Genomic DNA, 22,516 nt, shown 5'->3' on the forward strand with positions numbered 1-22,516 from the left:
CCAAATATTTTACACTTGACGGCCACACACTGTCCCTCTTTATCCACATACACTTCTATCTCTTCATATTGCACAGAGTTATGGATCAGCAGTGATACACCCCTTGCATAGTTGGAAAAGGTGGAATGATAGGCCTTCTGCACCAATATCCTATTTAAAACATGCGTTGTCTCCTTTGTTAGATGTGTTTCTAGTAGGCATATTACTGACGGGTTCTGGTCTTGAACATATTTAATTATTGCCGCTCTCCTAGACCTATCTGATAACCCTCTAATATTCCAACTCAACACCTTAATTCTATCCCCCATTATCCCACCCAGTAAAACCATCAAACCTTGTAGTAGTATCTCCCCATGCTGCCTTTACCCTACCCCTTTCCCCCCTCCCCCCTAACCTCCTGCTCCCCACCACTTCCTGTTTTTGAGTACTCCCGTGAAGCATCAGGTTTTCCAAACATGGTCCATAATCCCTACTAAATTCCTCCCCACCTGCCTCGCCTTCCCCTCTTAGACACATTTTGAAACTCGTCCCTTTTCCAACAATTCTCCACTCCCACCCTTCCTATGTATAATCATATTCCACTCAACCAATATAACAGTAAAATGGCGAACAGTAATTAAACTGGAATCTCAAATTGTAAACTCCACCACCATGCCTAATTAGGCAGTCCCCATGTCCTGCGAAGCTCACATCAAACCCTTCGCATTCCCCCTGCATACTACCTCAATCCCAAAGGGAAGGAGGGGAAAAAAAAAAAAGGGGGGGGGGGGAAAAAAACCCAAGAAGGGTCCCCTGTAAGCTCCTAAGGATGTCGTAGAGCCTCAGCCGCCCTTCGCCAACACACTGCAAATTCAGACAGTCAGCCAGCTCGTTCCTGCAAACGGATCCGCTTTTCATTTGCGTCCAACCACTGCATGGCTTCCTCCGGAGTTGTAAAAAAGTGCACCCGTTCCAACGCCGTCACTCTTAGCTTTGCCGGGAACATCATTGAGTATTGCACCCCAATCTCTCGCAGGCGCCTCTTTACTCCAGTAAAAGTCATACGTAGCTTTTGAACAGAAATGGAATAGTCCGGGTATATGGAAATTCTCTGGCCGTCAATCATAAGATCCTCCATGTCTCTTGCCTTTCGCAGTATAGTGTCCCTGTCCCTGTAGTTAAGGAGCTTGGCTAGCATAGTGTGAGGGCCCCTGCCCGCTGGCTGTGGCTGCATCGGGACTCTGTGTGCACGTTCCACGGCATAGAGCTTGGATAAGGCATCAGCACCAAATTTTCCCCCTGAGCCAGCCTTCTACATATTCAGTGGGGTTTCTTCCTTCCGCTTTCTCAGGGATGCAAACAATCCTGATGTTATTCCTTCTAGAGCGATTCTCTAAGTCATCGTTTTTTGCCATGATTTCAGCTATCTGCTGTGCAAATGTTTTTTCAGACTTTTGTAGTTTTGTGATATGATCCTGTTATCCCAACTCTTTCTTCCACAGCTCCTGTTCTCAGGTCAGCTTTTTTGAGGTCTTTCTTAATGCCGGCCACCTCTGCCTGTCTTCCTGTAACTTTGTTTTGTCAGGGTAGTCAGAGCTGGTTTACAAAAGGACACCACTGCAAAAACGTCCTTTAAAGTGGGGTTTTCTGTAGCCTCCTCTGCACTATGGGCTTTCTCCACCTCCCATGTATTATCTTGCTACTCTTCACCATCCCCATCTGATCAGAGCTGGCAGCGTCTTCCCCCTCCTCACCTCAGTTATCTGTATGCTGCAGGGATCTCTCTGAATTCCAAGCAAACTTCTCCAGCCTTGCTGCGACCTGCATCCTCTGCTGACAGGCTGCATTAGCTTTCTCAGCGTCCTCCCTTTTCATGGCACCATCTTGAGAGCTGGGGACTTTCCCGCCCCCAGTGTCTTTCTGCCTGCGACGGACCATGGCACCGCTCCGGATCCACCAGACTCACCCCAGACAAGTCCCCACCATCGTATCTTCCAGACAGCCAGCTGAGGCAGCGATAACAGCGGTGTTCAGGTATTTATTGTGGGTGTTTGCAGGAGAGCTCCAGAGACACGTCTCCTCACATTGCCGTCCAGGCCATGCCGCCCCCTCTCCTGTGTCTGTCACTTGTATGGCAGGCATAATGAACTGTTCTCCTGGGCACCACTAACTCTGCTGCGTTCCGTGGCTCTATTGATGGCTGTGCTACAAGTATTTCTGTTCTGGGAGACTGAAGTCCCCCTCGCCTTCCGGACTTTTCTGCTGGGACTGACTAAACCCACGCAGACTCGGACTCCGGTGTCCGGGTTGATTCTTCTGGGGAGTACCGAACTGGTTCCTTCACCCCTTCTCTGTCTCGCCTTGCCTCCGACCCTTATTCAGGATCCCTCACACTGCTAGGCTTTTCCCCTGGTACTCGCCCAACATAGCACCGTTTTCAGGTGGCTTCCTCTGTCAGTCCTGCACTAGACCCCACCGGTTTCATCTGCCTCTCTCAGCCCCCAGCATTGGAATTTCTAGGAGACGTCAACTGACATCAGCCAGTACGTCTGACGTCAGCTAATGACAAAAAAAAAAAAAGCGATCAGACATACTTAATGCAAAAAATTGTTTATTACGTTATAGTTGGTGATACAGTGGGGGTAGAAAATGTGACCACACAGGTCAAGAAAAGAGCACACAATTCCCACAGCAAGTGTAATTTTTAAATGTTAAAGTATACAAAGATATTAATAAAGGTATAAATTACAATACCGGAAAATGGTAATCCAAGCAGGCACAGATTATATAAAAAATTGCAAATGCTAAGTATATCGGAATATAAACAGCCCAAGAATTACAGACTGAAATGTGTACAAAAATGACCACCTATGGTAGATTTGCATCAAAGGATCTGGGAATGTAAATTGCAATGTGCTAACAGAGTATTTAATGGCACTGATTAAAAGCAACTATATATTCCATATTAGTAACCAGAGCCCTTGGTGTGATAAATGTCATATTCCAAATCATACAGAAAAGATCATATGTAAATAGATTATACAAGGGATAGAACATACATAGTTACATAGTTACTAAGGTTGAAAAAAGACCTAGGTCCATCTAGTTCAACCTTCCTCCACCAGTTCTACATTTGGTCACCAAGTCACTTATAACCAACAATGTTTTGTGTACTGAGGAAATCATCCAGCCCTTTTTTAAAAGCTGTTATAGTATCTGCCATTACTACCTCTTGTGGTAGGGCATTCCACAGTCTGACTGCTCTAACTGTAAAATAACCCTTTCCTATTTAGCTGTCGGAATCGCTTTTCTTCCACTCGCAGTGAGTGTCCCCTGGTCCTTAGTATTGTCTTTGAAAGAAATAAGTCATGTGCCAGTCCTTTATATTGACCACACATGTATTTATACATATAAATGAGATCTCCTCTGAGATGTCTTTTTTTCTAAGCTAAACATATCTAACTTTTTCAACCATTCATCATATCGGCGGCCTCCATCCCTTGTAGTAGTCTAGTTGCCTGCCTTTGAACTGACTAACTTCTGAATGTCCTTTTTAAAATGTGGAGCCCAAAACTGGATCCCATATTCCAGATGTGGCCTTACAAGTGATTTATAGAGGGGTAACAATACGTTGGGATCACGGGATCTAATCTCTCTTTTTATACACCCTAGAATCTTGTTTTCTTTTGCAGCTGCTGCTTGACATTGAGTGCTGCTGCTCAGCTTATTTGTAATGAGAATACCCAAGTCCTTCTCCTGTTCTGTAGTCCAGAGTTTACTTCCATTTAATGTATACGCAGCTATAGGATTACTCCGTCCTAGGTGCATTACTTTACATTTATCAACATTAAATCTCATTTGCCAAGTATCTGCCCATTCTGACATCTTATCCAGATCTTTTTGTAATATTGTACTATCAAGGTCAGTTTTTATTATCCTACATAGTTTGGTGTCATCAGCAAAGACTGACACTTTACTATCAATCCCATCCACAAGGTCATTAATAAAGAGATTGAAAAGAATTGGTCCCTGTGGCACCCCACTGCTGACTATAGCCCATTTAGAGAATATACCATTTATGACTACTCTTTCTTTCCTATCTTTTAGCCAATTCCTTACCCAGTTGCATATATGTTCCCCTAGTCCTTGCTTCTGGAGCTTTAGTATACGGCTATTATGTGGTACAGTATCAAATGCCTTTGCAAAGTCCAAATAAATTACATCGGCTGCATTACCAATATCCAGGTTATGCACTTACCCCCTCATAGAACCCCAACAGGTTGGTTAGACACGACTTATCTTTCATGAATCCATGTTGTCTGTCAGTTATTATATTATTTTCTGCAACATATTTTTGCATGTCATCCCTTAAAATGCCCTCAAAAACTTTGCATACTACTGATGTCAGGCTTACTGGATGGTAGTTGCCTGGATCTACCCTCTTACCTTTCTTAAATATCGGTACCACATCAGCAATCCTCCAATCCTGAGGCACCAACCCTGTTACAAACGAGTCTAAAAAGATGAGATACAGCGGTCTGTCAATTACAGAGCTCAATTCCCTCAATATTCGTGGATGAATGCCATCTGGCCCTGGGGATTTGTCAATGTTTAATTTACTCAGACGTAGGCGTACTTCTTCTTGTGTTAAATTAATTATATCTGGTGGGGAACTTTGATTTTTCACTTGTTGAATGATCCCTGGTACAGTCAGTTCCTTGGTGAACACAGATGAGAAATGCATATTTAATATCTCAGTCTTTTGTTTGTCCTCTATAACTAACTTGTTATTATATTTTAAGGGGCCAATACTATCCTTTGTTTTCCTTTTGGCATTAATGTATTTATAAAAGATTTTGGGATTTATTTTAATGTCATTGGCGATTTTTGTTTCAGTAGCTAGTTTTGCTTGTTTGATTTCTTTTTTGCATTTCCTATTGATATCTTTATACTCCTGAAGTGCTATTTCTGTATTCTCAGCCTTCAAGATTTTAAATGCAATTTGTTTTTGTTTTATTATACTTTGTACAGTCTTATTTATCCATAGTGGTTTCTTTTTATTCCGGGACATTTTATTACCAGAGGGTATACGTTTTTTACAGGACTCTAGCAGTATATCCTTAAACTTTCCCCATTTATGTTCAGTATCCCAAGTTACCATGACTTTGTCCCAATCTACACCTTTAAGCTTTTCCCTTAATTTCATAGTTTATTTGTTGAAATTAGCTTTCCTAAAATTCCAGGTTTTAGCATTTCCCCTTTGAAATGTTCTATTGAATATTACGTTGAAGCTTACCATATTATGATTGCTGGTGCCCAAGTGCTCCCGGACCTGTAGATCTGAAATTGTCTCCGGTCTATTTGACAGGACCAGATCTAGCAAATTATCTCCCCTCGTCGGTTCATCTACCATCTGAGAGAGGAAATGGTCTTGAATGGTAGATAAGAATTTACAGCTTTTAGCACAACCAGAAGATTCTATGTCCCACTGTATGTCTGGATAGTTGAAATCCCCCATAATAAGAACCCGATTATTATTATTAGTTGCCTTTTCAATTTGTTGCAGCATTTCACCCTCTATTTGTTCAGGTATGTTAGGAGGCTTATAGCAAACTCCAATTAGCATTTTTCCATTATTACCCTCCCCATGTACATTTACCTATACTGACTCTACATTGTTGCAGTTCCCCGCAATGTCATCATTCAACACAGGTTTTAGGTTGGATTTGATAAATATACACACCCCACCACCTTTTTTGTCTTTCCTGTCCCTCCGAAATGTACTATAACCCTGTATGTTTGTCACCCAGTCATGGCTTTCATCCAGCCAGGTTTTCGTAATGCCCACCACATCATAATCCATGGTTGACATAAGACTCTCCAATTCATTCATTTTGTTTGCAAGACTTCTTGCATTTGCCAGTAGACATTTAATCCTATTAACCCCTTTATTACTCCTAGCCTCCCTATGTTCCTTGCATGTCTCATCCCCCCTAATCCTTCATTAACCCCTACCGTCTCCCTGTCTCTATCTGCTCTATCCCCTTTTTTTGCTCCACTTCCCTCCCTCCCCCCAGATCCTAGTTTAAAAGCTCCTCCATCCTTCTGACCATTTTCTCCCCCAGCACAGCTGCACCTTCCCCATTGAGGTGCAGCCCGTCCCTACTGTAGAGCCTGTAGCCGACTGAGAAGTCAGCCCAGTTCTCCATGAACCCTTCCTTCCTGCACCAATTTCTAAGCCACGTGTTTATCTCCCTAAGCTCCCGCTGTCTTTCTAGTGACGCTCGTGCCACCGGTAGTATTTTTGAAAACACCACCTTGGAGGTCCTGGACTTCAGCTTCTCTCCTAGTTCCCTGTAATCATTTTTAAGGACCTTCCACCTGCCTCTAACTTTGTCATTAGTACCAATGTGCACCATGACCGCTGGGGTTTCCCCAGCCCCACCCAGCAATCTCTCTATCCGATCCGCAATATGCTGAACCCGAGCACCCGGCAGACAACACACTGTTCGGCAATCGTGGTCTCGGCGACAGATGATCCTGTCTGTCCGCCTAATTATAGAGTCCCCTACCACCAACATCTGTCTGGGCTTTGCTGCACTCCTATTTCCCTCCTTCCTACAGCAGTTGTTTTCCTGGTTGCTAGGAGCAATGTCCTGCTGTAGTGACCCTAGTCCTGGTCCTTCATTCCTAATATCAGCCAAACAGGCATATTTACTAGGTTGCGCCAGGTCAGGACTAGGCTCCCTGACACTTTTCCCCCTACCTCTTCTTCTAACTGTTACCCAACTACCTACCTCTGGGTCCTGATCTTCTCCACCTCCACCCTCCTCCATATCACTGGCCCCAGCCAGAGAAAGCTCAGTGAGCTCTAAACTCCTCTCCAGGTTTGCAATGCCCCTGAGTGTTGCAAGCTGCTTATTTAGATCAGTTACCTTGGCTTCCAAATACGCAACATGCTTGCATCGAGTGCAGACATATTCACCCTCAAACGGCTGCTCAAGGCATGCATACATCGGACAAGATACACACCTGGTAGCATTGTCCATGGAGCACCTATTAAATGGGGATAAACGTTAAAGTAGAAAAACAGAAAAAAAAACACAAAACAATGGGAAACGTATAAGGATAAATTCAAACTATGTTCTTGTGTCAAACTATGTAATTGTGTTTAAACTATGCCACACTTATCTTCAAACCCTGCACACTTTACTTCAGTACCTCACACGGTCAGCACCTCGCTTGCTCTGGCTGGTTTATATAGTTCTACAAGAACTTCCAGAAGCTGCCAGAAGGTTCTAGAAAACAGGTGTGACTAATACTACTGATTAAATCCCAAGAAAAACTTTTTTTTTTTCTTTTCTTTTTTAACAGTATCACAGACAAACAATTCCCCAATGAAATGAAACAATTACAGTTATCACCACTATGTAATTGTGTTTAAACTATGCCACACTTCTCTTCAAAGCCCACACACTTTACTTCAGTACCTCGCATACTATCATCTAAGATAGTAAACAGAGATCTGCTTACCAAGTTTGATACAGAGAGCAAACCAGACTGCGTAATTCTGCACTGCAAAAAAGTGTTGCCGGTATTGATAGAGAAGAGCGCCCACCCAACGGCCGTTTCAGCGTGAGCCTTCGTCAGGCATGACATCATGTGCATGAACGTTAGTATAAAAAGTTCCAGTATCCAATCAGTGCATGACCCGCCAGAGATTGACACATGAGCGTCCCTGGAAGCGGGTCCGCCCAACCGCCGCACCACATGGGGCTCCGGGTCACGTGGAAATCACAAGATCACGGAGGCCCAGTGCATAGAGATGCAGCCCACGGATGGAAGAGACCGCAAGAAAATTGCGCAGATCACGGCCGATGGGAAAAATGCATTACCACAATTTGGAAGCATGCCATGTACTGATCTACACAGGTAGAAGAGAAGACCGGGTTTATGCCGCGCTAAAAACCACTGATGCGTGTAAATTAAAAGATTTCCTTTTTATTGGACAGTTCCTACGCGTTTCAGAGACATCCGTCTCCTTCCTCAGGAAAAGAAATCATATTACAGCAAGGCCGCTTGGACCTATATATAAGGAGCAAACAGCCATGTATGCATTAAGGACTGCCTGTATGACTCAGAGCTGATGACTCAGAGCCACATGGTAAAGAAGAAGAAAAAAAAAAGGAAGAGAAGAAAAGAGATTTCTACAAGTAAAGGACCCCAGTATGGCATTTTTCTACCACCTTCCCAAAATCCATAAAAGTCTGGTAAATCCCCCGGGGAGGCCCATAATATCTGGTATAGATTCCCTGACGGCTAATCTAGCAAATTATATTGACCAAATCATGCAACCACATGTCTCCAGTTTAAATAGCCACTTTAGGGATTCAGCCCATCTCATTGACCTTATAAAGGATATACCATGGAAGGATTCCTACACATTTCTTACTATTGATGTAGCATCCCTGTATTCTAATATTCACCATCACCTAGGACTTTTTTATTTCTCATATTTTCTTGAGAACGACAGCAGAATCCCACAACCCCAAAAAGATTTTTTAGTGGAGGGAATGAGCTTCATTCTCAATAATAATTTTTTTCACTTTTGATGGCAATCTGTATCACCAGTGCCTTGGCACAGCCATGGGCTCGAAAGCAGCTTGTTCATACGCAAATTTATTTATGGGGGTCTTTGAATTATTACACATCGAAAATGGGATTTTTGATAGCAGCATCATAGTCTACAAAAGATTTATAGATGATCTGTTCATCATCTGGGATAGTAAACATAATAATTTAGAATCCTTCCTCAGCACCCTAAATAATAATGATTGGGGCTTGCAATTTGCCCCCACTGTGCATGAAAAGGAGATACACTTCCTGGACCTCACCATATTTCATCAAGACCACAAAATTCTTACAAAAACTTTCTTTAAGAAAGTAGATGTGAACAGTTACATTCACAATCACAGTGAACACTATGCTAAGTGGTTGCACAACATCCCCATAAATCAGTATAAACGGATTAGAAGGAATTGTACCTTAGATGCTGATTTTAAAGAACAGGTTGGGATTTTGAGGGATCGCTTCATTGAGAAGGACTTCCCCAGGTCTTTGATGAAAAAAGCTTACCTAGAAACAGCCAAATTGAAACAAACAGACATGCTGAAACCCAAAAAGACCGCATCTATCTCAGGTACAAGAGGGATTATTAATGCTGCTGGAAAGGGCGATTTTTCTGCTAACTTCATCACTACTTACAGCAGTGACAATGTAACCATTAGAAATATTTTTTCCAGACACTGGGGGATATTACTAAGTGACCCCATCCTTAGAAATATGTTACCTGCTCGCCCAGGGGTTACTTTTAGAAGGGCGCCGACCATCAAGAATATTATAGCTCCCAGCAGGTTAAAAGCACCTCTGCTGATGAAAAAAACAGCTACCATAATTGGCTCCTATAGATGCGGTCTCAAAAATTGTCTCTGCTGTAAAAGTATTTGCCACAAAAGGACCACTTTCTGCTCTCAGGGGGGCTCAGAAAATTTCCCCATCAAAAGTCGGTTAACATGCCAGTCGGACTTTGTTATATATTTAGTAGACTGTGTGTGCGGAAAACAATATGTAGGAAGGACGAGTCAGGCCCTCCACAATAGGCTAAATTCACATAGGCACAATGTGAAGATAGGCTATATGCTACACGGACTCTCTAAGCATTGCGCTCTGAAACACAATAAGGGGATGGTTTTTAATATTACACCAATAGAGCAGATAGCCCCAAATGCCCCCAATAGAATGGAAACCCTTAGCAGAAAGGAGACCTTTTGGATCAACAAACTAAATACATTAAAACCCTTTGGTCTAAATGAGGTCACTGACTTGTTTTATTAATTCGTTTTTATCCCCCATCAGTTATGAAGTACCCTTTTATCTGGTTTTATATAGTGGCTTGGCCGTTGTTTTTATATCTAGTGCTAACAAACTTTTTACTCATTTATTGTGTTTTATTGAATTAATATTGTATGTATTTTTATATTGACACTGTCCTATATATATCTACAATAAGTATAGTCTTATTGTTTTACCATTTATTATTTATTTCTATTGCGTTTCTGTATTTGTCCCCTATGTTCCTCCATCATAGTCTTATTCTTCATGCAAATGACTGCTATATGCATCTGGTACACCCTTTTTTTTGCTGTCTTTCTGCACTCATTGCCGCTAGATTGACAAAACCTCCCTGTCTGTTTTTCTAGCGCAAGCGCATTGTATCTGGTTTGCACGGTAGTGAACTCTAGTGTCACCCCTTGTTTCCTTGAACTTGTATCACCTCTATTGTGCAGGTGCCCTAGTTTCTGTTTTTTTTTTTTTTTTTTCTGCACTCACTTATTACCGGAGCATGTCTCCTTTACAAAAATAGAATGCATACTAAGCATTAGAAAGTAAAAATCCCTGGATGTCATTTTTATATATAAATGCCCCCCCCCCCTCTTTTTAGTGGTTTCCTCACTGAGCCCGCTTTTTTTGTCATTGTCAGACATTATAAAATTTTTTAATCAAAATAATTTTCAATCGCAGTGCCCTTGCAGTTCTATTCCTCATTCTTTATAGTTTTATATATAAATAAATAAATATAAAAAGATTTTTTTCACGTCCCTCTGGATATTCACTCACGATCGCTGTATCCCCATATATAGTTCTATATATATACTTTTTTACACATTGTTTTGAATTTTCACTCTAAATCTCTGTATCCCCATGTAGAGTAGAGGACTAAACACCAATAAATTAACCTATACTCCATAGGTTCCCACACCATCTTAAACACATCCCTCACATCTCTTCCCCCCTGACTTTATTAAATAACACGAGGAACAAGTGTTTTCATGTCTTTATTCATTCATTTATTTATTTTTTCAGTATTCCCTTTGTTGGAATTATCCATGTTTCTAGGGATCATGCTGTTTCAGACACTTTTTTCTGTTATTCATGATCGTTCCATCTTCCCTTTTTTTTCTTTTTCTTCTCTTCCTTTTTTTTTTTTTTCTTCTTCTTTACCATGTGGCTCTGAGTCATCAGCTCTGAGTCATACAGGCAGTCCTTAATGCATACATGGCTGTTTGCTCCTTATATATAGGTCCAAGCGGCCTTGCTGTAATATGATTTCTTTTCCTGAGGAAGGAGACGGATGTCTCTGAAACGCGTAGGAACTGTCCAATAAAAAGGAAATCTTTTAATTTACACGCATCAGTGGTTTTTAGCGCGGCATAAACCCGGTCTTCTCTTCTACCTGTGTGATACAAAATTCCTCTCCCGGGGCTGCAGCTAAACCACCGGGCACTCACAGGCTATCATAAGGGGTTGTGACTGGCCCAACCTCACCAGGTGAGTGCTTCTTTGTCTTGTTTGTCCACCCTCATACCGGGTAAGACCCTATTGCGCTTTTTTCCCCTTTACAGTTTTACAATGTACTGATCTAAGCTTAGCAAGAGTTGATTTACTGCTATAATATTTCCCACATTTTAAACAAACATGTCTTTTACCCTTGTGTGAATTTTCATGTGTGTAACAAGAGTGAATCTGCAAGCAAAGCATTTCCCACATTCTGAACATGAAAATGGCTTCTCCCCCGTGTGAGTTTTTATATGCATAGCAAGCTGTGATTTCTGAATAAAACATTTCCCACATTCTGGACATGAAAATGGCTTCTCCCCGGTGTGAATTTTTATATGGTCATAAAGATGTGATTTCAAACGACAACATTTCCCACATTCAAAACATGAAAACGGCTTCTCCCCTGTGTGAGATTTTATATGCTGGTTAAGATCTGATTTCCGAATAAAACATTTCCCACATTCTGAACAAGAAAATAGCTTCTCCCCTGTGTGAGTTTTTATATGCATATTAAGGGATGATTTCGAACTAAAACATTTCCCACATTCTGAACAAGAAAATGGCTTCTCCCCTGTGTGAGATTTTATATGGCGATCAAGCTGTGATTTCCAACTAAAACATTTCCCACATTCTGAACAAGAAAATAGCTTCTCCCCTGTGTGAATTTTTATATGCATATTAAGGGATGATTTCAAACTAAAACATTTCCCACATTCTGAACAAGAAAATAGCTTCTCCCCTGTGTGAATTTTTATATGCATATTAAGGGATGATTTCAAATTAAAACATTTCCCACATTCTGAACAAGAAAATGGCTTCTCCCCTGTGTGAGATTTTATATGGCTATCAAGCTGTGATTTCCAACGAAAACATTTCCCACATTCTGAACAAGAAAATGGCTTCTCCCCTGTGTGAATTTTTATATGCATATTAAGGTATGATTTCGAACTAAAACATTTCCCACATTCTGAACAAGAAAATGGCTTCTCCCCTGTGTGAGATTTTATATGGCTATCAAGCTGTGATTTCCAACTAAAACATTTCCCACATTCTGAACAAGAAAATGGCTTGTCCCCCATGTGAGTTTTTTTATGGTCATGAAATTGTGATTTCCACATAAAACATTTCCCACATTCTGAACAAGAAAATAGCTTTTCCCCTGTGTGAATTTTTATATGCATATTAAGGGATAATTTCGAACTAAAACATTTCCCACATTCTGAACAAGAAAATGGCTTCTCCCCTGTGTGAGTTTTTTTTATGGCTATCAAGCTGTGATTTCCAAATAAAACACCTCCCACATTCTGAACAAGAAAATGGCTTCTCACCTGTGTGAGTTTTTATATGTTTATCAAGCTGTGATTTCTTAATAAAACATTTCCCACATTCTAAACAAGAAAATGGCTTATCCCCTGTGTGAAATTTTATATGGCCATCAAGCTGTGATTTCCATATAAAACATTTCCCACATTCTGAACAAGAAAATGGCTTCTCCCCTGTGTGAATTTTTATATGCATATTAAGGGATGATTTCGATCTAAAACATTTCCCACATTCTGAACAAGAAAATGGCTTCTCCCCTGTGTGAGATTTTAGATGAACTTCAAGCTGTGATTTCACACTAAAACATTTTCCACATTCTGGGCATGAAAATGGTTTTCCTTTGTGAATTATTTTGTGTGAAATTAGAGCTGACTTTTGGGTAAAACACTTTCTACATTGATTACATGAATACAGCTTCTCCCCTGTCTGAGCTCTTTGTTGTTTAACACCCCTTCTGTGGCTTTTATTTTGCTGAACATTTTGCAGTGAATCCAGACATTGTTTAGAAGCAGCAGATGACGGATCCTGGGTGTGAAGGACTGAGGGTAGATCTGGGACAATTACTTGCTCTTCATATGTATTCTGTATAATGCCACAATCTTCTGTGAAAAGAATAAAACAGATTTTTTAACATTTGCCCCTTTAATGACCAACAACACAAGCTGCCCCTACACTAACTCCAGACACACTGCGCACAAGATGGCATCTGTGGATCTTTTTTTTTTTCTTTTTTTGGGGGGGTGGGGGGGGATGGGGGGGTTCTCCTGCTGCTCCTTTTCCCACCATACCCACAGACTCAACATGCGATCCTTAACCATAATGGTTGGAGGGCCCTCACTCATACATTTTGAAAGGCCCTCTTTTATACATTTGGGAAGGCCCACAGGTGGCCCTCTACCAGAAATTTTGGAGGGTCCTTCCTCTAGTTACATTCATCCTGGTCTGAATTACCCTCCCCATTAGTCCCAAGCTGGAAGCACTGCCTTGGTGAATCAGCAACAGGCTCTGTTTAAATGACTATCTTTAGATGATAAATCGCACACTGCAGCAGAGTTGTTGAGAGGTCTAATAGAAGAGACAGATCTGTGTCTCTTGCCATCCGAACCAACAACCAGTCATGGTCGTGTGTGTGTTAACGTGTCTGTAACCTGGTGGTGGCTCTGAAGCTTAGGAAGCTCGTACATGTACCATGCCTGAGCCACGTGATCAACTTCGTGGTTCAGCAGTTTATGAAAAACGAGCCCAATTTGCCAGAACTATTTGTGAAGGTACGCTGTGTGTGTGCGCCCATTTCCACCAATCCACTCCAGCTGCCACTTGTCTGACAGGGCTTCAGCAGCAGTTGCAAGTGGCAGCTCAGCGACAGCTGTGTGACGTGACCACGCTGGAACTCCACATTGCACATGTACTTGGCAAGGCTTTCTGGCCAACAGAAGGCATTAGTTAAATACCATATACAGCTTAATTTTTTATTTATATAGCGGCAAATATATTCCATCGCACTTTATAATACCAGCTCCAACATGAGGTATTCCGGTCAGCCCCCATGCATAAAAACTGACTCATGAACATGGATGTCTGAAATCTGTGACTTTCTAAAAAAACTTGAGGAAACAACGAAGATGGGGTGATGATGAAGCCATAATCAGCATAACCATCCTTCTTTGGTGCCTCCTCAAATGCTTCATGTTCCCAATTAAAGAAGCAGCTTTGCATGTGGACCAGGTGGAGAGGGAGGAAGAAAGTGCAAAGCGCTACATTCTTGCTAATCCCCTGTCCAGGCACAGATTACACCTGCCAGGCACCAGACATTGCACATTCACAAGCACTACCGTATCAGCAACATTGTCAGACGTTTTTCCCAGGCTAGCATTCAAGTATCCGTAATCCAGGACTTGACATGGAAATGAAAATATACAGCCAGCCAAACAAGCACCCACCCACAGGACCAAACACCGAACGGGCATATTTACAGACTGCTTGCCCGCTGGTGCCCGTGAAAGTCTGTTAGTGAAGTGTCTCTCAGTTGCTATCCAGAACCCGGGCCGAGCCTCCTACTCCAAGCCACAGGCCCATGAAGAGAGAGAAACACAAACTCCAGTTGTCAGTGCTAGGTGTTACCCAAGCTGAGCCCAGGAAGGTTCTGTTCTAGTGCATTTCTACCCCATGTGGTGCTGCCCCCAGTAGTTGTCCTAGCGACTGGAAAAGTCCCATGCTTCGTGATGGCTAACTGTATTTCTCCCTAGTCCACCCCACTGTGGAAAGCACCATTATTGTTTTGTGTGTGTTTTGTGAAGACAACGGCAGTTAACCCCCTCCTGACCCGGGATAAATATTACCCCATAAAAGTGGTGTAATACCCTGTGGCGCCTGAAGCCCAGGGTTCCCACACATAGCCTCCACCATGTACTGTAATTGGCGGGAATGTTGCTCCAATATGGCACTCTGGGCTTGTGAGGAGTCTTCAAGGCACTGGATTTTCACCGTGTGTAGCTGACTCCAGGCATCGACCCTCTCCACCTCCCCACTCATGGCGGACAGTTCTGTGCGGTATGCCAGTTTTAGCCCAGCAATATAGGCCTCTATATCCTCCCTGGTGGGAATGGCAGTTGAGCGTGTGTGCAACTCATTAAGTTTAACCAGGACCCCTGTGGGTCCACGCAGTGCACTAATGGCCCAGCATTCCCGGGAACACCACTATAGGGGGGGTCCCCTGCCCCAAGCTCTGTCTCCCATCAGGAAGGATCCCCCTGTTGTGTAGGCTCTGGCCCTCTGAGACCATGTGAGAGTCGCCATCCAGGGCCACTGTGCGACCATCTGACCGCGTTGGAGAAGAGCGATCCGCCTTGTATCCAAAGGCCTTGGGGTCCCGCTGTCCATGTTGCACCACCCACACACCTTCTGCACCGCCGGCTGGCCGTTGGATCCCCATGCGTGGACATACCGAGCAGCCGGACTCGGCTCAGATGTATGTTGTCAGCCGTGTAGGAGGCTCCCCCTACGTAACCGCAGCTGCTGGTGCACAGGTATGAGCCAAGGCCATTTTAGGAGTCCTTTGGAGGCTTCTGGGAGTTCGAGCCAGGGGAAAAAGTGCTGAGAGTACCCGGTGTTGCACCCTTGCGTTCTGCCCCTTCTCCTCCGGGTCATAGTCTGCTTTCTGGCTCTGTAGGCTGCGTGCATCTGCTGATATTTGGTTCAGTGGCAGGAGCTCAGACACCGCGTATCCTCACTCCTCCATAGCCAGGTCATGCCCCCTAAATTCTTTTTTAAAACACACTGGACCCTAATTTTATGGCTCCATGTTCTGCATCTGTCACACACTGACATGAGTGTAATAAGATAATGGATTCTTAAGGGCACTTTACACGCTGCGATATCTGTATCGATATTGCTAGCGAGCGTACCCGCCCCCGTCGGTTGTGCGTCACGGGCAAATCGCTGCCCGTGGCGCACAACATCGCTAACACCCGTCACACGGACTTACCTGCCCTGCGACGTCACTCTGGCCGGCGATCAGCCTCCTTTCTAAGGGGCGGTTCGTGCGGCGTCACAGCAACATCACACGGCAGCCGGCCAATAGCAAAGGAGGGGCGGAGATGAGCGGCCGAAACATGCCACCCACCTCCTTCCTTCCTCATTGCCAAAGGACGCAGGTAAGGACATGTTTGTCGCTCCTGCGGTGTCACACATAGCGATGCGTAGTGCCGCAGGAATGACGAACAACATCATATCTGCAGCAGCAACGATATTTGGTAAAGAACGACGTGTCAACGATCCACGATTTTTTATGTTTTTGCGATCGTTGAACATCGCTCCTGGGTGTCACATGCTGCGATGTCACTAACGGCGCCGGATGTGCGTCAATAACGACGTGACCCAGACGATATATCGTAAGCGATGTCGCAGCATGTAAATGGCCCTTTAGTCCCTAAACTGGAGAAACCCCTCATCAGCCCTGACAGCGGATAATAGGAAAGAGCTGGATCTCGTCCTCGCTCACATCGGCAGAATTCATGTCCAGCTGTATTTCTCCTCTATAACATAACTGCACATCCCGTGTTATCACCTGCACCGGGATCACAGATTCAGTCACATTTCATGTGTATTTTACATAAAGGGTTAATATACCGCTGGAGAAACTGACACAGCAAAGAGCGGAAAAATAGGAACGTGTGACTTGTGTGCGTTATTGGGTGGTCTGTACTCACCGGGGCAGTGATCTGTTGGAATCTCCTCTTTACTCCGCTGATCGCCCCTCACATTTATCTGTGAAGAACTAATACTGTTCATATCTTTATCCAGATCCAAAAGCTGCAAAACAAAATATTGTAAAAGTCCCTGGGAATAATGGAGATAAGATCCGGACATGTGAGGTCTGTGGTCAGCTGTGATCCTGCCGTCTCCACCGCTCTCATTACACAAGTATAAAACATCTAATACTGGAGGAGAAAACAAGACTGAACACAAGGAGGTCACAGCCGTCTACACCTCATAGGGGAGATCTCCATCTACCTGAGGATCCTGTGGAGGAGGAGCGGGACATCTCTCTGGGGTCGTCCTCGTACTGGAGAGACCTGCAGGAGACACAGACAGGACGGACATCATTATTACATACCGATAATTATAGACCGAGGTGCTGAACTGAAGTAAAGTGCTGAATTTAAGATAAGTGCATAGTTTCAACACAATTACATAGTGGTGATAACTGTAATTGTTGAATTTCATTAGGGAATTGTGTGTCTGTTTGTGATTCTGTGAAAAGGGAAAAAAAAAAAAAAAAAAAAGTTAGTCTTGTGATTTAATTAGTAGGATTAGTCACACCTGTTTCTAGAAGCTTCCAGCAGCTTCTGATAGTCATTCTACATCTATATAAACCAGCCAGTACTAGCGAGGTGCTGAACTGAAGTAAAGTGCTGAATTTAAGATAAGTGCATAGTTTCAACACAATTACATAGTTTGACACAAGAACATAGTTTGAATTTATCCTTATACGTTTCCCATTGGGTTTCTTTAGTTTTTTTCTCTTTGTTTTTCTACTTTACTGTTGATCCCCATTTGATAGGTGCTCCATGGACAATGCTACCAGGTGTGTATCTTGTCAGATGTATGCATGCCTTGAGCAGCCGTTCGAGGGTGAATATGTCTGCACTCGATGCAAGCATGTTGCGTATTTGGAAGCCAAGGTAACTGATCTAAATAAGCAGCTTGCAACACTCAGTGGCATTGCAAACCTGGAGAGGAGTTTAGAGCTCACTGAGCTTTCTCTGGCTGGGGCCAGTGATATGGAGGAGGGTGGAAGTGGGGAAGATCAGGACCCAGAGGTAGGTAGCTGGGTAACAGTTAGAAGAAGAGGTAGGGGGAAAAGTGTCAGGGAGCCTAGTCCTGACCTGGCACAACCTAGTAAATATGCCTGTTTGGCTGATATTAGGAATGAAGGGCCTGGACTAGGGTCACTACAGCAGGATGTTGCTCCTAGCAACCAGGAAAACAACTGCTGTAGGAAGGAGGGAAATAGGAGTGCAGCAAAGCCCAGACAGATGTTGGTGGTAGGGGACTCTATAATTAGGCGGACAGACAGGGTCATCTGTCGCCGAGACCGTGAATGCCGAACAGTGTGTTGTCTGCCGGGTGCTCGGGTTCGGCATATTGTGGATCGGATAGACAGATTGCTGGGTGGGGCTGGGGAAAACCCAGCGGTCATGGTGCACATTGGTACTAATGACAAAGTTAGAGGCAGGTGGAAGGTCCTTAAAAATGATTACAGGGAACTAGGAGAGAAGCTGAAGTCCAGGACCTCCAAGGTGGTGTTTTCAGAAATACTACCGGTGCCACGAGCGTCACTAGAAAGACAGCGGGAGCTTAGGGAGATAAATATGTGGCTTAGAAATTGGTGCAGGAAGGAAGGGTTCGGGTTCATGGAGAACTGGGCCGACTTCTCAGTCGGCTACAGGCTCTACGGTAGGGACGGGCTGCACCTCAATGGGGAAGGTGCAGCTGTGCTGGGGGAGAAAATGGTCAGACAGATGGAGGAGCTTTTAAACTAGGATCGGGGGGGAGGGAGGGTAGTGGAGCAAATAAGGGGATAGATAGAGCAGATAGAGACAGGGAAACGGTAGGGGTCAATGAAGGATTAGGGGGGGATGGGACATACAAGGAACATAGGGAGGCTAGGAGTAATAAAGGTGTTAATAGGATTAAATGTCTACTGGCAAATGCAAGAAGTCTTGCAAACAAAATGAATGAATTGGAGAGTCTTATGTCAACCATGGATTATGATGTGGTGGGCATTACGGAAACCTGGCTGGATGAAAGCCATGACTGGGTGACAAACATACAGGGTTATAGTACATTTAGGAAGGACAGGAAAGGCCAAAAAGGTGGTGGGGTGTGTATATTTATCAAATCTAACCTAAAACCTGTGTTGTATGATGACATTGAGGGGAACAGCAACAATGTAGAGTCAGTATGGGTAAATGTACATGGGGAGGGGAATAATGGAAAAATGCTAATTGGAGTTTGCTATAAGCCTCCTAACATACCTGAACAAATAGAGGGTGAAATGCTGGAACAAATTGAAAAGGCAGCTAATAATAATAATCGGGTTCTTATTATGGGGGATTTCAACTATCCAGACATACAGTGGGACATAGAATCTTCTGGTTCTGCTAAAAGCTGTAAGTTCTTATCTACCATTCAAGACCACTTCCTCTCTCAGATGGTAGGTGAACCGACCAGGGGAGATAATTTGCTAGATCTGGTCCTGTCAAATAGACCGGATACAATTTCAGATCTACAGGTCCGGGAGCACTTGGGCACCAGCGATCATAATATGGTAAGCTTCGACATAATATTCAATAGAACATTTCAAAGGGGGAATGCTAAAACCTGGAATTTTAGGAAAGCTGATTTCAACAAATTAAGGGAAGAGCTTAAATGTGTAGATTGGGACAGAGTCATGGTAACTGGGGATACTGAACATAAATGGGGTAAGTTTAAGGATATACTACTAGAGTCCTGTAAAAAACGTATACCCTCTGGTAATAAAATGTCCAGGAATAAAAAGAAACCACTATGGATAAATAAGACTGTACAAAGTATAATAAAACAAAAACAAAGGGCGTTTAAAATCTTAAAGGCTGAGAATACAGAAATAGCATTGCAGGAGTATAAAGATATCAATAGGCAATGCAAAAAAGAAATCAAACAAGCAAAACTAGCTACTGAAACAAAAATCGCCAATGACATTAAAATAAATCCCAAAATCTTTTATAAATACATTAATGCCAAAAGGAAAATAAAGGATAGTATCGGCCCCCTAAAATATAATAACAAGTTAGTTATAGAGGACAAACAAAAGACTGAGATATTAAATAGGCATTTCTCATCTGTATTCACCAAGGAACTGACTGTACCAGGGATCATTCAACAAGTGAAAAATCAAAGTCCACCACCCGATATAATTAATTTAACACAAGATGAAGTACGCCTACGTCTGAGTAAATTAAACATTGACAAATCCCCAGGGCCAGATGGCATTCATCCACGAATATTGAGGGAATTGAGCTCCGTAATCGACAGACCGCTGTATCTCATCTTTTTAGACTCACTTGTAACGGGGTTGGTGCCTCAGGATTGGAGGATTGCTGATGTGGTACCGATATTTAAGAAAGGTAAGAGGGTAGATCCAGGCAACTACCGTCCAGTAAGCCTGACATCAGTAGTATGCAAAGTTTTTGAGGGCATTTTAAGGGATGACATGCAAAAATATATTGCAGAAAATAATATGATAACTGACAAACAGCATGGATTCATGAAAGATAAGTCGTGTCTAACCAACCTGTTGGGGTTCTATGAGGGGGTAAGTTCAAACCTGGATATTGGTAATGCAGCTGATGTGATTTATTTGGACTTTGCAAAGGCATTTGATACTGTACCACATAATAGCCTTATACTAAAGCTCCAGAAGCAAGGACTAGGGGACACAATATGCAACTGGGTAAGGAATTGGCTAAAAGATAGGAAACAAAGAGTAGTCATAAATGGTACATTCTCTAAATGGGCTATAGTCAGCAGTGGGGTGCCGCAGGGATCTGTGCTTGGACCGATTCTTTTTACTCTCTTTATTAATGACCTTGTGGATGGGATTGATAGTACAGTGTCAGTCTTTGCCGATGACACCAAACTATGTAGGATATTAAAAACTGACCTGGATAGTACAATATTACAAAAAGATCTGGATAAGATGTCAGAATGGGCAGATACTTGGCAAATGAGATTTAATGTTGATAAATGTAAAGTAATGCACCTAGGACGGAGTAATCCTATAGCTGCGTATACATTAAATGGAAGTAAACTCGGGACTACAGAACAGGAGAAGGACTTGGGTATTCTCATTACAAATAAGCTGAGCAGCAGCACTCAATGTCAAGCAGCAGCTGCTAAAGCAAACAAGATTTTAGGGTGTATAAAAAGAGAGATTAGATCCCGTGATCCCAACGTATTGTTACCCCTCTATAAATCACTTGTAAGGCCACATCTGGAATACGGGATCCAGTTTTGGGCTCCACATTTTAAAAAGGACATTCAGAAGTTAGAGTCAGTTCAAAGGCGGGCAACTAGACTATTACAAGGAATGGAGGCCTCCCATATGATGGCAGGTTGAAAAAGTTAGATATGTTTAGCTTAGAAAAAAGACGTCTCAGAGGAGATCTCATTTATATGTATAAATACATGTGTGGTCAATATAAAGGACTGGCACATGACTTATTTCTTCCAAAGACAATACTAAGGACCAGGGGGCACTCACTGCGAGTGGAAGAAAAGCGATTCCGACACCTAAATAGGAAAGGGTTCTTTACAGTTAGAGTGGTCAGACTGTGGAATACACTACCACAAGAGGTAGTAATGGCATATACTATAACAGCTTTTAAAAAAGGGCTGGATGATTTCCTCAGTACACAAAACATTGTTGGTTATAAATGACTTAGTGACTAAATGTAGAACTGGTGGAGGAAGGTTGAACTAGATGGACCTAGGTCTTTTTTCAACCTAAGTAACTATGTAACTATGGGTGTATTCAGTCCTGTCTATTACCTGGTGATGTGCGGGGCTGGGGCTCCTCCATCATCACCTCCTTGTACCGCTCCTTGTGTCCTTCTAGATACTCCCACTCCTCCATGGAGAAATAGACAGTGACGTCCTGACACCTTATAGGAACCTGACAACACAATGATACCGTCATCACCCAGAATCCTCCAGTGCCGTCCTGTATAATGTCCCAGCAGTGTCACCTCTCCAGTCAGCAGCTCAAGCATCTTGTTGGTGAGTTCTAGGATCTTCTGGTCATTGATGTCCTCATGTATCCGGGGGTGAGGTGGAGGCCCCGGGATTGGGCTCAGGGTTCCTCCCCGTCCTTCACACACAGGGGCCTGACAGCGATCACTAGAGGTCTTCACTACTGTGTAATCCTGAGTGTGGAGACATTAATAATATCACTACAGACATTTCAAGAGTCCATCACCCCCCGGTCATATCCTCTGTTATTCCCATAGATAATGATGTAATGTGATGACATCAGAACCTCTCACCTCTCCAGTAAGATAGAAGATTATCTCCAGACTCAGGTTTAATATCTTCTCCATAATTTGGTCTTTGTCCTTAATCATCTTTTATAGGTCAATCAGGAAAAATCAAAAGAAAACAACAGAAGATCTTTTATTGTAAAGAGGATGAGATGATGTTGAGAAAAATCAACTAAAAACACAAAAAAAAATAAAAATAACTAAAGATAATAAGGGGAAATTATTTGAAAAGATAA

At 42.9% G+C, this 22,516-nt stretch overlaps 2 protein-coding genes across 2 annotated transcripts in view; both read right to left on the reverse strand.

Annotated features, from left to right (window-relative positions):
- LOC142257479 (uncharacterized) overlaps window positions 1–22,516 on the reverse strand; it is a 345,860-nt gene that overhangs the window by 281,831 nt on the left and 41,513 nt on the right. The gene's annotated exons all lie outside the window — the stretch shown is intronic.
- LOC142303588 (uncharacterized) lies at window positions 10,525–22,364 on the reverse strand. Its single transcript, XM_075345098.1, has 4 exons — window positions 22,287–22,364; window positions 16,908–17,010; window positions 12,979–13,301; window positions 10,525–12,680 (listed from the first exon to the last, which is right to left on the reverse strand). Exons 1-4 carry the CDS (start codon window positions 22,362–22,364, stop codon window positions 11,505–11,507), a joined length of 1,680 nt encoding a protein of 559 aa, XP_075201213.1. The 3' UTR covers window positions 10,525–11,504.

Source organism: Anomaloglossus baeobatrachus, chromosome 1, assembly GCF_048569485.1.
Source record: "Anomaloglossus baeobatrachus isolate aAnoBae1 chromosome 1, aAnoBae1.hap1, whole genome shotgun sequence".
Classification (NCBI taxonomy): Eukaryota; Metazoa; Chordata; class Amphibia; order Anura; family Aromobatidae; genus Anomaloglossus; species Anomaloglossus baeobatrachus.

Coding starts and splice junctions, on each gene's coding strand:
- LOC142303588 (XM_075345098.1), bottom strand. CDS start 22,364: ATGATTAAGGACAAAGACCAAATTATGGAGAAGATATTAAACCTGAGT. Junction 17,011..22,286: donor TCTTCTATCTTACTGGAGAG/GTGAGAGGTTCT, acceptor TTTGTTTTGCAG/CTTTTGGATCTGGATAAAGA. Junction 13,302..16,907: donor TCCAACAGATCACTGCCCCG/GTGAGTACAGAC, acceptor TTCTTTTCACAG/AAGATTGTGGCATTATACAG.